This window comes from Poecile atricapillus, chromosome 1 (genome assembly GCF_030490865.1).
Source record: "Poecile atricapillus isolate bPoeAtr1 chromosome 1, bPoeAtr1.hap1, whole genome shotgun sequence".
NCBI classification, from domain to species: Eukaryota; Metazoa; Chordata; class Aves; order Passeriformes; family Paridae; genus Poecile; species Poecile atricapillus.
Window position 1 is genome coordinate 134163636 of NC_081249.1, and position 16267 is coordinate 134179902.

The 16267-nt window shown below is 46.4% G+C and overlaps 1 protein-coding gene across 1 annotated transcript; it reads left to right on the top strand.

Moving 5' to 3' along the window:
* Positions 1-12261: 12261 nt before the first annotated feature.
* INS (insulin) lies at positions 12262-15437 on the top strand. Its single transcript, XM_058828528.1, is given in 4 exon segments — positions 12262-12281; positions 12283-12329; positions 12841-13050; positions 15301-15437. Coding segments are annotated over 4 exon segments (414 nt in total).
* The last annotated feature ends 830 nt before the right edge of the window (positions 15438-16267 follow it).

The following is a 16267-nucleotide window of genomic DNA, read 5'->3' on the forward strand; positions in this document are numbered from 1 at the left end:
TAGTTACTAAGACTTGAATTCTTCACTTAAAACCTCCCCCTTCCCAACCCTCCCCTCTGTTCATCTCATCCTGTCTCAGGTGCTGTTCCACACCTGTGAACAATTTTACAGCATTGTTACAGTTCCAGCAGTTGTATTCTTTTTAGGTGGAAGAACCTCAGCCTGCCCAGGCAAGATATTTATTGTGGCAAACAGATACTGATACCCTTCTTTAGCTTGTGACCATTGATGGTGATCCCTTAGCAGTATTTGTCACAGCCTTTAGTTTATCCAATGCAGTGGAGTTGGCAGCTTTCTTTTACTAATCCACTTTTGCACACCTTAAGCAATTTTTATTTATGTCCTATGTTTCCTACTTCATTTGAGGCCAAGTATAAACTCTTCACGCTCTTTTCAGAGCACCCTACACATTTTTATGTAGCTCATTATGACAATTACCTTAGACTGTCATAACAAGCTATATAAAGAAATGTAGGATATTCTTATTCAGTTGGCCACACTCATCACCCCATATTTTTTAGCTGACACCTGGTTGGGGCTGCAGTAAACAAAGCCTGAGTTAATCCATCTACTTGCTCACTAAATTATTTCTCAGTATTGCTTGTAGTCTTCACATTACTGTAACATCTTTTACATATATTTTACTCCCACTTTCCCTCTAAGCTTGTAAAATAGAACTCCTATATTCTTCATAGGTGTCCCACCATGTGCTTGCAGTTGTTTTCCTCCCCATTACACAACCAGTATTTTGTTCTACTACCAGATAGTAGCTGTTTGTGGAGAGATGTTTGTAGAAGGGTTTGTCTTCTACTCCCAGCCTGTAAGCTCCTTGGCAAGATCTTTTCTCTAGTGTACCCACTATTTATTCCTTGTTCCACTGTTAGGAGTGTCTTGGGTTGTTTTTCCTCTTTGTTCATGTGTAGCACACACATGAGTGTGCAGTACCTTTGGTTCATTCCTGATTTCCACTCAAGGATATCCACATTAATATCCCTTTCTTCCCTTTGTGTGTAGGAGCAGAGTTATGAGCAGACGGGGGTACAACTGCACTATCGAGGGGAAAAGCCTCAAACTCCATCACAGCCCAGAATGCCCCTAACCAGATTTTCTCATGGTCAGGGAAATTTTGGTCCAGCCACTGGAGAGGACTCATATGCTGCTGGTACCCATTTCCCTCCACCCTTTCGGTAATAGCACTGCTCCCACAGTATCAGCTTGTGTTGAAATTCTTGTTATGAATAATTTTCCTTTAACTGGGAATTCGAGTGCAGAAGCTTTTCAAGCAGCTTCTTTCATGTCAGATAAAGCAATGCCTTGGTCTTTGCTCCAGCTCCCTCCCTGATTCTTCTGCTGTCATTTCCATAACGCTCTGCTGGTATTAGCAAAGATGGATACACTACCGTAAGATACTAGCACAGCTATAGATATGCTGCCATAAGAAATTAAATTCTCCCAGCACTCTTCAGAGTTGGGATTGATTAGTAGGAGTCTTTATTTCACTGGAAGCTTAACCTTTCTAGCCCTTATCCATCTTCTTGTTTTCACCAGTTTCAGAGTCCAGGCATTTAACTTGAGGTTGTTTTAATTGTGCCATATTTGAGTTGACATTGAATCCCGTTTGGTCTATCAGTTTTAAAACTCAGCTACATCTCTCTTGTTCTCCTCTTCTGTAGCTGCAGTTCCGTGAATATCATCCCATAAGGCAATCTCTTTTCTTTGTCCCCTGCACACATCATTCAAGCCCTTTGCTCACACAAGCAGGTGCAGCAGGGCAGGTGCTCAGCCCTGTGGGATGCAAATAAAGGTATATTGTTTGCCTCTTAATGTGAAAGCAACTCTGTCAATTGCTTCTTCCCCTGCATTTTGCCATATGGAAGCTTAGTGTGAATCGTGGGGGTGCATTTGTGCCACTGCCTCTCTGAATTCATCGCTGTCCAAGGAGCCTGACTCAGCCTCAGGGCTGCCAGGGACCGTGGAGGCACCTGTGCTCCACTGGGAGTGGGTGGGGCCTCCATGGTATCATGTCCTGCTGCTCATGTCCACGATGTTCAAGCAACTCCCTATCAGTTTATTAAACTCTGAATCTTCCTCAAGCTTATGGACTGGCAGAGATTGTGCCAATTGGATCCTTGTCTTATCATCCTGCTGGGCAATTTGATTAAATGCCCATGATGGCAAGATTAAAGGTTTATCAAGGAGGTGCCTGATGTACAACGGATAAAAGCTGGTGGAGCATGTGGTCTAATCAATTTACCACTTAATCCCCATTTAATTCTAAATATAAGCAGTTTCTCTACTGTTGTGATTCCTTTCACTGGCTTCATATCTGCAGCTACCTGCCTTGGGGTAACTTTTCTTTTTCATTTTAACAGCTACAGCAGTTTGATCTGCCATATCCATCTACCCTGGGATAGCATTTGGAGTCTTTGTGGGATAGGCTGCTATTCTCAACTTCTCTTTCTTTTCCCATTTGCCCGTATCATCCTTGCAATCATCTTCCTATGATGGCTCCCGATCCAGTTCTCTACACCACTTTCTGGAACTCCAGCAGTTATTTTTAATTTTTGCATCCCAATCTGCTTTTGCAAGTGTTTAATTTTAGCTTTGCATTTACTATGATCAGGTCCCTTTTGAGCTCTCCCTTGCTCCAGGGCGAATCACTGCACTATATATGTTAATCACCCTCCTTACTTCTGTAGTTTTTCCTTCTCTTTCTCTAAATTCATCTGATTCTCTAATTGCCATTGCACATCCTTATTGCCTTTTTGGGCCACTAGATGGTATTCCTTTTCTAAAGACAAGCTTACTTCAAGTCACTGGATAGACCCTTTCCAAACACAATTTTCCCATTGAAGCAGCTGATGGTCTGGTGTTGCCTTGGTATAGATTATTGCTGTTTCCAGTAGCAGTCCCACTAATAGAAGCGGTGAATCCTTGAGTCTCTTTTCATCCACTCTCTCTTGTCGAGAAACATTTGGTCTCTATCACCCATCGGCTTCCTGTGGGCTACAGAGGCGCCCACAGCCCCTGCTGTAATCTCTGATATTGTGGGGATTTCCTGCAGCCCTCCAGTATTCCTGGTTTTAGGCTTTTTCCTGAGTTGTCTTAGATTTTTCCCATGCTTTTAATTTTGTCTTAAGGTCTCCCTCAAGTATTGTGCACAAAGCTGGTTAGGTTTGTAGAGTTGCCTTGAACGAGATCATGGAAGCACAGGGTGGTTTGGGTTCCAACCCCGTGGCGCAGGCAGGGAGCCTTCCACTAGACCAGGTTACTCAGAGCTCCATACAGCTTGGCCTTGAGATCACGCAGAGAAAAAGACTTTGAGGATCTACCCAGTCACACCCTTCACCAAAAGATGTTATGAATTCCCTTTTCCTAACCGTGGAGAAGATTTGTAGGATTGTGTGGCTGCTTAAAGCTAAGCACGAGCTCGTGTCCCTTGGGTGGGTCATGGGATTCTTCGCACCACTCCCCCAGACCTCACCAAATGTGACTGCAAGCTCTATAAAAAGTGACTGGGGAAAAGCAAAGTGATGGGTCAGCCCAGGTTAAACCCTCCCCTAGATGGGGCATGGGCTGGCAAGGGAGGAAGAAAGGGGAAAAAGCCTTCCTCAGAGCCAGGCCCCACCACCCCCTCTGGTGTGTGCCTGTCTCAGTGCCTCGCTGAGCGGTCTCACTGTTGTTGCTGCTGCTGCTGCTGCTGTGGGTGGATCTGTCTGTCTGTCTGTCTGTCTCTCTGTGTAAAGAAATATGAAACAGAATTATTTTTCATTTTGTAATCGTGCTGCTGCTCACATGATATTAAGAATAAAAAAAATATATTTCTGGTCTAGCATCCTGAGTTTGCCTCTTGCTTCCTTCTGCTGTCCAGATTCAGGTCAGCTGCCTTGCCTGTGGGCAGTATGCAAAATCCAGCCTGGGGCACATTATGGTGGAAGACCTGAAACTTGCACTCGTGCAAAATGTTTATTTGGAGGTGGAAAATGCTTAGCAGATGAGATGATCTAAGCCATTCTTTGGCAGGATATTACCAATTGCACAATTATGCATGAAACAGTAGTTGGGAGGTCTCTTTTAAACAGTAAAACACCAGGGGACTTGCCTTCACCAAATACATTTTCTCCCAGCATTTCTCACTATTTCTGTGTCTGCTGCATCCAAGTGGATGGGGTACAGGATGCCCAGGAATTGGGAGACCAGAAGATACACCCAATCACATAAGTGTTTCCTGCTCCGGAGTTATCCTCGTGTTGAAGGAAACTAATTCCAGTCACTGCTGCAAGCTTGGGTTTTACATGAAAGCCAGACCCCTTCTCTTGTTAAAATCCCTTCCAGAATCATGCACAGAGGTGGATTAATGTATTGCTGGCACAGATCAGGGCCATGCATCCAGGCACCGTAGCCCACTCTGAGACGGAGTTTCCCAATTTAGGACTTGTAAGGATACCCTGTATCTTCAGAATGCTCGTTAAAGTGTTACAGCTGTAATGAATTCATCTTCATTACATGTTTGGGAGGTAGAGGAGTACTCCTGTCCCTGTAAAAAGCTGACAGATAAAAGGAGGCAGAGAATCAGAGACTTAGACCAGGCACAGAGCCGGAAAAGTAATTACATGCCTAAACAGCTTTGGGAAGAAGCGTCTAAGTGGCAGATCTGGGGCTTGAACCTCTGTCAGCCCCCTCAGGACCAAATCTTTCTTCCTGTGCCGTGGTGGTAGGGATCAGAAGAACTCAATTATTTACAAATCCTATAGCCGCAGGTATGTGCACACACACGCACCGCCTCCCCGGAGAGGGGAATTGATTCGGATAAGGCTGCGGCTGACCTGAGCTGTCATTCCTGCTGCTAATCCAGCTCAAATCAGACTTGGTTTTTTTCCCCAGGGACCAGAATGGGTACTGCACTTTCCACTGCATAGAATTTGTTTTCAGTTTTCCGACACTTGTTCATTACAGTGTTTGGAAGAACGCTAGGTTTTCTAGGTGGAAAGATGATATTTTGACATTGTTCTGGCACAGCTGAAAGCAGAAAGTATCTGAAATGCCTTGAAAACTGATCAGGAGGGGGTTTTGGGTGGTGATTTTTTTTTTTTTTTTTCTGGTTTTGTTGTTTTTAACTGAATAGAGATGTTTGCAAAGATTAGGTAAGGGATTGACAAACCCCACGTGTCTGCACCCCAGATGTGCTACTGTAACCTTGCAGCACTCTCACTGTGCAGCTGGTGGGGCTGGCGGTGACAGGTCAATAAAAAAAGCGTTTGGAGATTAGATGTTTTCCAGTCTAGCAAGTGCTGTGCTCCAAATGGATGAGGATTTCTTCCTGTGTCTCTTAACCAATTCACTTTGAACATCTTGTGTAAGGTGAGGATCACTCAGGGGCAGCTGTAGCACATGCACATGTTTACTTCTGTACACAGCAAATCTCCCAAAACCCATGCACATCCCAACAGGGATGGGTGGGACCCACATAGACTCCTTGTGCATCCCCTGAATGCTTTACCTTGAGGCTGTAGAGAGTTTGAGTCCCCATCTGAATTTTCCCAAATCCAACTTTATCCAGCTCCAACCAGCCACTGTATATGTGTTTCTGTATATTATGTTCAGAGGTTTATCTTTAGTTGCTTGGGATGAAGAAACTGCTTTTCAAACTTGTGATACAAAGATTTGAATTGAACCTGAACTATAGCAGTGCAAGACTGAACAGGCTAAGTGGTGAACTCCATTCTCTGATGGATTCAAGGCCCATTCTCACTGATTTTCTGGAAGAATAACGATTATTTTTTTTTTTTTAAACTCCTGACATTAGTTCTACTTGGTGTCTTTGTGATTATTTTCTCTGGGCACAGCAGGGTGAATTGATCTACCAAATATTTTCAGGGATGGTGGAGGATTAAGTATCTTGCACAGATACTTCAATGCAACAGTTGTCACCCAGGACTGTGAGAGAATAACAGGGTGGGGTAAGGGAGTTGTTCATTTTCCTTCCACTAAGGTCAGCCTTAAATAACTCTCCCACCTCCCTCGGAGACTGAGACAAGATAATACGACAAAAATGTCAGAGCAAAGCACGGGGCCCCTCTATTTACAGCAAAGGCCAAATCGCTAACCAACAGATCGGAGCTTGCTTTCTAAACACCGATAAGCGGCAACTTTGAATTAACAGCCCCGGTTCCTCTGCTGCTGTAAATCAGCCTGACCCCGACTGCCCGCAGCACCCCAGTGCCTCCCCCCAGCCAGGGGCTCTCCAGCAGGAGGAGGGGGCTGCAGCAGTGGGCTTAACCCTCCCGGCCCCAGAGATCCCTGTGCCTGGCTCCAAACACCCCCCTTTCTTCCCCTCCCCAGCCCCCTATCACTAACAAGCCTTATCAGCAGGATTTACACCTCCTTGTCTAGGAACCCATAGGAAAGTCTATGGACTAGTTACCGATGTGCATCCAAATCCCCAAAGTAGCTTTAAGTGCTCAAAACAATCCACTTAGCCAGCGATAATTAATGGTATCAGACCTGGGAGTTCCCGTTCCCTGGCAGGGGAGATCAGAACACTCCGCAGTGGGGTCCTGCTGACCACGAGCAGGAAAAGGGGCAGCCCTTCTGCGAGTCCTGGGCACCTCCTGGCCCACTGGAGCATCCTGGGAGTGAGGGATGACAATGCCAGGAAGATGGATGCCTGGGAGCAACCACAGCTCATAAGAGCAATGGTGAGCTGGGTTTGTTTTCACTGCCAGTGTTAGCAAAGGTGCTTTGGCACAGAGCTGCACCAGTAGGCAAAGCACCAAATGCCACGTGGATGATGCTGTAGGAGTGATGGGGAAGGAAGAAAACAATTACAGCTCCTGTCTCAGTCCCAGCCCAGCTGGAGGAGCCTGAAGTGCTGAAGCTCAGTGTATACCCTTTGAAGGTGAAGGAGTGAGCAGCACCTCCAGAAGTCACGGAGAAAAATGGGGTTTCAGGTCAATTTGCAGTGGAGAAAAATACAAGTATGTGACACAATGATTTATTTTCAATCCATGAGACCACTTTTCAGTTGAGACAGATCCAGTCTGAGCCAGTGAAAAACATTCCTTTTTCTTTTGGAATTTCCCTCCTTAACTGCTTGCTGCTTTGACTGCTCATAGCACCCAGTTTTAGCACCCAGCACTTTCTGCTGTGTCTGCCCATCCTTTCCAGCACCACGACCAAGGATCAGCTCATCCACTTTTACCAAAGGCTTCTCCCTTGTCCAAGGGGTAGCTGTGATACCACCTGCTGTGGAAGCCACGGTGGTGGCACTATGAGACTAGTGCCTACAATTTTGGACACAGGCAATAACGCCCTGGCAGACTCAGTGGTCCCTCTCGTGGCTGTTTCCTGAGGACTGGGTCGAGATCCTCTCTGTTTGTTCTCATGGACTCGATGACACAAAGGACAGACGTGATATCAGTGCTAAAAACGGGTATTTTTAGATTGGTGCTGATCAGGCTACTTTTCCAGAGCTCCTCCACTCAGTGGAAATTATTTGTTACTTTTGTTTCTCAGTACTTGTCCTCTGGCAGGGTGTCATCACCTCTTCTAATGTTTCTCCATCTTCACCAAGGATTACTTTTGGGCCATTAATAGCCACAGATTTAATCTTCTCCTCATTGATAAACAAACTAATTTGTTCTGCTGTGTCTGCTAATAGCTGTTTCTAGGAACTAATAACAGCTCTTAGGTGCTATTTTCTTCTTTACCTTAAAAAAAACCAAACATGTGGCTGTTAATATTTTCATAGGGTTAAAAGAAGCATAGCTGTTTTTTCCATCTCTATTTATAACCTTGCGTATGCTCTTCCCAGAGTGGACAGGAAAGATTTTGGGAGCTTTACTCTGGAGATCATTAAATTTGGTCAAGCTCACTTGGGTAGCAGCACTTGGGGGGAGGTTTGAGCCTGCAGAGGCCAGGGGAACTTGAGCAAGGTGCAGCCAAACTAATTTGCAAACTCTGTGGTCCCTGGTGAGCTGGCCTTGCCAAAGGTTACCATTTCCCTGTGAGAGGCATTACGTACTCAGAACAGGTGGCCAGAGGGTTTGAGCCTCAGGAGGTTTTCTCAGTGCTGCAGCACACCTGGGAGCGTCCCTTGTTCTCTGAGGAAAGTTACTGGCTCTTTGGAATTGCTCCCTGAAGCATCTTCTGCCAGTGAGCTGCATCTCCAGGGGTGTGCCTGTACTCATAGCCCTCTCTGCTCTTTGCAGACAACCCAGAGCTGATGGGAACTGATGGGAACTGATGGCTCAGACCTGCTTGGTTACACTGAGTTTCGGGATACCCCCTGCTGTTTTATACCCCCCCCCCCCCCCCCCCCACCCCATCCTTTGTGCTCTAAGCAGCTAGTGTCCCTGGCCTGGGAGAGCCGGGAAAATGGTGAAGTCCACAGTCCAGCAGGAGCATCTTGCTTGAGCCTGGTGGCCACTGGAGCAATGGGGGTGCCTCACATGCCCTGCAGCCAGGCAACCGCCCGGATTAGATTATGGAAGCAGCTGAGATTACTTCTATCCCAGTGAACATCCCCCTGCCCTGCTTGCACAATGCCCCCTCTGAAGCAAGGGCATTTCTCATTGTGTGGCTCCAGATAAGCCAAAGCCTTACCCTTTGCTATAGCAGCCCCTTCTCTCCCCAAGGCCATGTACCTTCGAGGGCATCTTTGCAAGTATTCTCAGGATTAATTCCCCTCCTCAGTGCCAGGTTCACCTCTCTGTCCCTCATGTCACACCAGTGCCACTGCACATATACTTGGACACCTCAGTGGGAGCAAAGCAGCTGTAAACCACATGGAAACACGGAGCACCAAGGATGCTGGTCACCCCCAAAACCTGCTCTTGGGAACGCAGACCCCTCAGGGTGATTTGGGCTGTGTTCCAGCAGGCTGCTGGCACAGCACAGATGAGCACTGGGGCTATTTGCTTCACAAGGCCCTAAATTCACCCCAGAGGGAGGAGGAGTCAAGCAGCAAGGGGGATGTGGGTGGCATTTTGGGGTCCCTGGGTGCTGGGAACTCGCTTGCCTCCAGCCTTGACCTTTGCTGTCACTAAGACTTGCACAAACTTGTAATTGTTAACTAGTTCCCCCGTAGTGGGCTTGTTATTTTTTCAGGACAGGGTTTGAAAATGTGAGACATCTACAGTAGTAAAGATTTTATTGTGCTGGCAGCGGACTGTAAAACTCAATTACATGACACTGAGGATTGCCTAAACCTTGTTCCCACTGATGCAACTGCTCAGGCTTGGGGGAGATGTGAGGAAGGGAGGTGGTTTTGAGTCACGTCTGGAGGTGCTTCAGCACGAAGGGCAGGAGCAGCCCACTCCCACCCAGCCGCTTCCTCCCTGCAGCCAAGTGAGCCCAATGTGAGCATCTGGGGGGATCACAGGAGGCATGCACAGCTGAAACAATGGATGACTGCCTGGCTCATCACTGCCTAATGACATGAAAGCCATGGAGAAGCCCAGCCTGGAAGGAGTAAGGGGAGATTTTTCTGTAGAAAAAGCTTTTCCATCTAGAAATGGGCTCCCCTGTTGGCCCCCTCTCTCAGTTTGCTGCTGACAAGGGAGTTTTCCCTCTAAGACAAAACTTTCCGCAGTTTGTATCCATTTTATATCCATTTATATGACTGCTAGCACTTTTTCATATTCCAGAGGACCATTTATGGTAAGAAAATACATTTTCCAATAAATAATCAAAGTGATCATATTTTGGAAGGGGGAAAAAATCATAGTAGGAAACTTTTGAAAAAAAAATAAAAAATAGCCTGTGCTGAACATTGAGCCAGTATGATATCTTTTTTCCTTCCAATAAATCTTCTGGCTTATTTCTGTACCCAAACTACCGTGAGCCAAGAGGAATTCCTGAATGCTCGGGTACAGCCAGCCCTTCCCCTGCTGCGGCATGCTGCAGGAATGCCACGAGCTTTTTGAAGCTACCTCCAGGATTTGGTTAGCCGAGAGTAAGAGAAGAAACAAGCTAAGAACATGGAAGTTTCAAAGCAAAATAAAGTGGCTTTTTTTGTGACATCAGTGGTGTAAGCCTCAGGGAAGGGAAGAGACCGGCAGGGAAGCTGCCTAGAAGGGAGACAATAGTGTATGGATGGAGGAGCCTCCTTACAAAGTCCCTCTGTCAATAAAATGTGGGTTCAGGTGAGCTCAGGTGACATTCAAAAAATGCAGGCAGGAAAGCCCTAAATGGCAAATCTCAGCATGTGATTAACCTGGGGAACACCCTGCTCAGGAGCCTTTCCAAGGCAATCACTTGACTGAGGTCCATTGAACCTCGAGCAGTGTGATGACTGCAGGAAAATGATTGCCAAGGGGATTTGGAGGGCAGTTCTGAGGGTTGTCTTCTTTTTGTCAGATTCCAGGTGCATGGTCCCTGCTCTGGAGGAAGCATGAGTCGCACAAGACTCCTGCTGCTGGCTTTGGCAACCTACTTCAGTTGGGGTAAAATACCAGGTTTTATCTGATGTAGCTGCTAATTCCTCACCTTTACCCAGTAGTAAGAAGGTCTCAGTAAGTGAATTCCCTGAACTCCTATCTTGCTGAAACCTGAGCCCCTCTCCATGGGTATACCACTAGGTCATTCAAGTACATCCAATATCTTTTTTGAGGGGAAGAGAGGCAGAGATAGAGTTACACATTGTGCAGAAATGCTATTAACTGTAGTTGAGCATCACAACTTGGATTTATTAGCAGGGGGCTGAAAGACCGACATGGCAGGGGATGTAACTGATAACCTTGTCTTGCATCCGTTTGAGCAAATGGGTCCCGTCCCTGTGTGCTCATCAGAGATTTAGCGCTTCTCAGGAGCCTTTTTGCAATCACAGTCATTTAGCAAACATACGATACTTCACACTCAAAGCCGAGACAGGGGCATATAGCACTTCCTACCTCCTAAACCTTGATGGATTGAATTGCTTTGACTATTCAAGGAATCAAAGGCCTGGTTCGAATCTCAAGGCCTTGCGTTGATTTCAGTGAACTTCCTTCTGATTTGTCCTGTGTGTGGAGAATCAGGCTTATTCTAAGTTAAGCAAGCAAGAGAGTTCAAGCAGATGAAAAAGTTTCCTACTCAGTGGTCCTGAGCTCTTGCAGTCCCAAAAGTCTGAGCAATGGGAAGTTTGAAGATGACCTCATCCCCTGCATTTGAAATGGGCCTTTTCAGGCAGAAAAAAAAAAAAAAAATGAAAGCAGGAAAGAAAAAGAAAGTATACTTTAAGCAGAAAAAAGTGCAAGCTCGCTATTGGTGGCAGAAAAGTTGAACACAAAGGTAGTCAAGAATAAGAAAATGCCGTGAAAAAGAGCAAGAGCTAGATCTCTTGCCAAAACCAGAGCCATAAGAGCCAGTGGGCCACTGCTGACCCACCATCTCCTTTTAAAAGCAAACTTACCAGCCAGAATGGAGATAATCAGGTATCTCCTGGTTTTCACTGGGATTTACCAGTTTCTTGGTGGTTAAGACACCATTTTGGACAGAGCCCCAGGAAGAAGAGCTGAGATATTCAGAGCTCCCAGCTGCACATGGCTGAGACTGAGCTTTTACTCTGCTTAATCCCAAACAGGAATTTGAAGGGGCAGGTGAAGGAGGGAACCTCAGTGGGAGAAAGGGAAAAGGCTTATTTTTTTTCTCATACACAATTTCAAATGCTCCAACTCTGGCCCTTTGCTAAGCCAAAACGACCACCCAAGGTCTCCTGCAAAATGCAGAGGTTATTCCTCCCCCTGCCCAAGCTGTGGACACGTGTCTCTCGCTGTGCACTGCGTGGCCAGTGAGCCTGAGCTCAATAATGTGTTTTCCTTCTCCTAACACCTGACAGTAGCATGATTTCACCAACCACTTGGTCCCATTGCTGCATACTTTCCAAGGTGATATAAATCAAACAGATTAACATGTTTGCTTTTAATTTTACATTTTAGAAACAGCTGTTGAACCACCTCAATGCCAACAGTGTCTATTGCCAGCATTAATGTCATTAGTAGCCATTGCAGCTGTAACAGCACCATTATCTCCTGCTAAAAGGGTCACTGATGGCTCAGGACAGAGCTTGGGGAAGCGAAAAGAGCAGACTAAATGAGATGGAAACTGCAAACAGTTGCTTCTATATTAACTTGCACAAAGACCTGTGGATGCTACGCAGAGGGAAATTAATTTGCACAAGTAGCAAAAATTTTGGCTAGAGTGTCATCAAGGAGGAGGGGCTCTTGGCAGCTTTTGTGTCACTTGGGTTAACGTAAAGCATATAAATATGGGAAAGAGAGAATGGGGACATTACTACCAACCATCTTCATCCCTCAGAGTGAACTTCTCTCCACCTCTTGCTGCCACCTCTTGGGTAAGTTGGATTGCCCCCCTTCCATTTTCTACTTGTTGTGCAGTCCTGTCTTCTTAAGCTGATGAAGCAGGCAGTGACAAGACCCAAGAAAATGAGGCCTCCTCAGGTCTTTGAGGACATTGTGCAGGTTTTGGGCCATCATTGCACATTACAGCCCCTTCTGAATGAGCAGAGAGGGTTTTCCCTCTGAAGGGGTCTGCTGATGTTGGCTCTCAAGGGCATGTACGCTACGGGGCTTGCTGAGATGGCTCTACCAACCTTTTGAGGCAGGAGGGCAGGGAGCCTGAGACTGATGGAGCATGGAGATGGACGTATGGTTATAGTCAGTAATCTTTTACTGTCACTTTGTAAATCCTGGTGCAGAAAGCTCTCCTTCCTTCTCAAACTAGAAAGTCCATCTCCTTCTCTGGTCTCATTTCCATGCCAGAGGAGCTGAAAGACATAAGATGCTTCATTACAACCTCTTTTTACCTCCTAGGCTTTCCTGTGTCTCCTCTGCCTCTTAACCCTAGGCCTCAGCCTGCCTGCCATGGCTCTCTGGATCCAATCGCTGCCTCTCCTGGCCCTCCTCGCCTTTTCCGGCCCCGGGAGCAGCCACGCGGCTGTCAACCAGCACCTCTGCGGCTCCCACTTGGTGGAAGCTCTGTACCTGGTGTGTGGGGAGCGGGGCTTCTTCTACCAGCCCAAAGCCCGGCGGGATGTTGAGCAGCCTCTAGGTAAGCCGGGCTGACCGTGAAAGCAATCTGTGTGTGCTATGTGATGCGAGATGCAGCAACCGCCTATCTTTAAGAGGGACACCAGGAACGTCCTCCATGGGGAATGCCAGGAATACCTTTGGCATACCAACAGCATCAGGTTGCCAGTGGAAAGCTCTTCAGGTTAAAAAGGCAGATGAGAGGGCATGCAGGGAGAGAGGATTTATGAGGCAAAAGGAGTTGTGCCTGAAAGCTCAAACTCGTCTATTTCTTTGTGTGGCTGTTACACCAGCCTGGGAGTATTCATAGGAAATAAAGGTGGGAGGAACTCAAGAAGCCTTTTTCTGTCCCAAGACAGGATCAGTTGTCCCCATTCCATTTCTTAACCATGTTTGTCTGGTACGTTCATAAAAACTTCCAGAGAGAAAACTTCTGCCTTCTGGAGCTGCCCATTCCCAAGCTAAACTGACCTTCTTCTTGAGTGTTTCTTCCCAATATCTAACCTGAACGTCCCTTGCTGTAAATTATTTCTTGTCTTCTCAGTAGGGGACATGGGGAAGAGCTTAGTCCTTTCGCCTTTATGACTGGTATTCAAAATACTTGAATACTGTTCCCATGTCTAGTTTTGACCTCTCCTCAGCTATACAGCCTCCTTAAGTTGTATTTTCTAGATCTCTAAACATGCAGTTCTGCATTTGTCAACATCCTTGCTGACTGGTGAGGCCTGGAGAAGCACACTGAGCATTCCAAGCTTCTAATCAAGACTGTCAATAGATGAAGAAGAGACCCCTGTCCAAATTGCATTCATTTCAATCCTCTCATTTCAAGATCGACCTTTACTTAACATGCCCTGACTACAATACATCTCTCCCACCATTTCTCTTCCTATCACATACAGTTTTCCTTCATATCCAATTCCCGCTCCTGTGTATGTAACCTTCCTGTGAAATAGTCTTAGGGGGTCATTGTAAGGTAAAACAAGATAATGCCCTATCAGAGTGCTTGCCATGGTTTCTTTGGGATGTCATTTACTCCATTCCCTGATTATTCATTTCTGGAGACCACCATAAATGGGTTGGGGGTTTCATTAGCCAAATTACCTAAATACTGTACAGAGAATTTTAATCATGCCAACCAGAATGCAAGTATTTGGGGATTTTCTACCTTTTTTTTCAGGACTTTTGCCTGAGCCACCACCTCTTTGTCACACAATCTGGTTATGTTTACAGTCTGCTCACAGCTGGCTTGAAGGATGAAGACAAGTAAATCACAAAACATTGACTAGCTATTTCCTCTTCTACTTAACATTGGACCAAATTTTTCCCAAATTTCCCTTCTAGCACACTAGCATAATGATTTTGTGTTACTCTTGTGCCTTGTTCATTGCCTCACGCTTTGGGGGCTTGGGGATTTTGCATCTTGTACTGTACTTGTATCGCCCTAGAAACCACATCTCATTCTCACTTTCCAGGCATTTTCTCTTTGTTGTTAAGGAGTCTTTTCTTCCTGCAGGAAAAACTCACTGCCATTTATTTGCCATTTTCCATATTTTCCTTGGGCAACCAAAACCTGAGCAGATCTGTGCACAAGTTTTCTAGATCTCACCAGCAAATAAGATATTCTGTTGAGCTTTATCTGTGTCCAAATACCCTAATTTATCATTGCTTCTAAAAACTTGCCCCCAGCTGTGAACACAGACACACACAAATGCTTTTGCTGTCAGCTTGGGGCTATATCCAGGCAGCCAACTGAATCAGGCTGTTCAGGAGCAGCTAGGAAGTGCACCCAGCCTCAGAACTGGACTGTCTCCACAATCCCATGGACATCCCAGTTGTCTGCCCAGGCTCCCAGAAGAGTGGACAACTGACTAAAGGGCTCTACAGTCCCAAACTCTTCTCTGTAGAGCAGACAATCCCATTTTATCATCTCACTTACTAGTTGCTCACCCCAGGGAGGGTGCAGGATTTGTCTTCTTCTCCACACAGCTTCCCCAGTAAAGCCCCTGTGTCCCTTTATCCCTCACACTGCTGATAGATAGCCACTCAGCTTGGCATCTTCTGAACACCATAGGATTATTTTGGGAGAGGAAGCAGGGAGCCTGAAGGCACTACAAGCAGCATCAACCTGGGGACACTGGTGCAACTTCCCTCCCATTTTCCAAGTGACTCTGGATTAAAAATCTGGTGCCTGTTAAAGGGGCGTCTGCAGGGCTCCAGAGGCAGGGTTGATGCTGTGTGATGTCCCACAACTTCTCTTCTTCTTCCCTGGCAGTGAGCGGTCCCTTGCACGGTGAGCTGGGAGAACTGCCCTTCCAGCAGGAGGAGTTTGAGAAAGTGAAGCGAGGGATTGTTGAGCAATGCTGCCACAACACCTGCTCCCTCTACCAGCTGGAAAACTACTGCAATTAGCAGCAGGGCTGTCGCTGGGGAGCTCATGGGCTGTGGGCAGAAACATGCACTTATGCTACTGCACCTTCAAAGCAATTGAATAAATGTTGTGGATCTATTGGAAGGACTGCACTGGTTCGTGTGTCCACATCTTTTTGTCTACTTTAGAGTGTCAGTGTCCATACTTGGGTAAAAGTAAGTTCTCAGCCATCACTTCGGATTATCCTTCTGCCATACAAACGAACTCCCTGGGAGAGAGGGAGGGGAGGGGTATTACACATCTTTGGAGCAGGTATATGGAGCATCTGGCACCCCCAGTGCCTGGAGAACAAGAAGGAAAAGGCAGAGAGGTTTGAACAAGACTTCTCTTGCTAGGGAAACATTACATCTGTAACAATGTCATGCCAATCAACTTCCTGCAGTTCACAGCCCAAATATAGCCAGGCAGCTGGAGACCGAACTTCCTCAGCTACATAATGGAAACAGTAAAGATTAAGCAAAGAATTATGTCACCTATTCATTGTACTCAGAAAAATCATGGATGACCATCATGGCCAATTCAGAAGGTGTGTCTAGTTCCTACTTCTGCCCATGGGAGGCCCAGGGAGAGTCCCTGCTGTGGGATGTGCTTCTTGTTCACAAGGATAAGCCATGTACTGAAAGCAGATTTAACCCAGAAGGAGTTTTGAATCTATTGGCCATGTGCTGGGCAGTATCCTTGCTCCTGGTGCTGCAAACCTCTTTCTGGTCCCAAATTGCCCCTTTCTGTGAGGAAAATCTGCCCGGCAGTGCAAGCTGGCCAGAGTGTCCCAGAGTGTAGGGAAGGGCTGTGTTCCCTCTGCCGAGGGCTC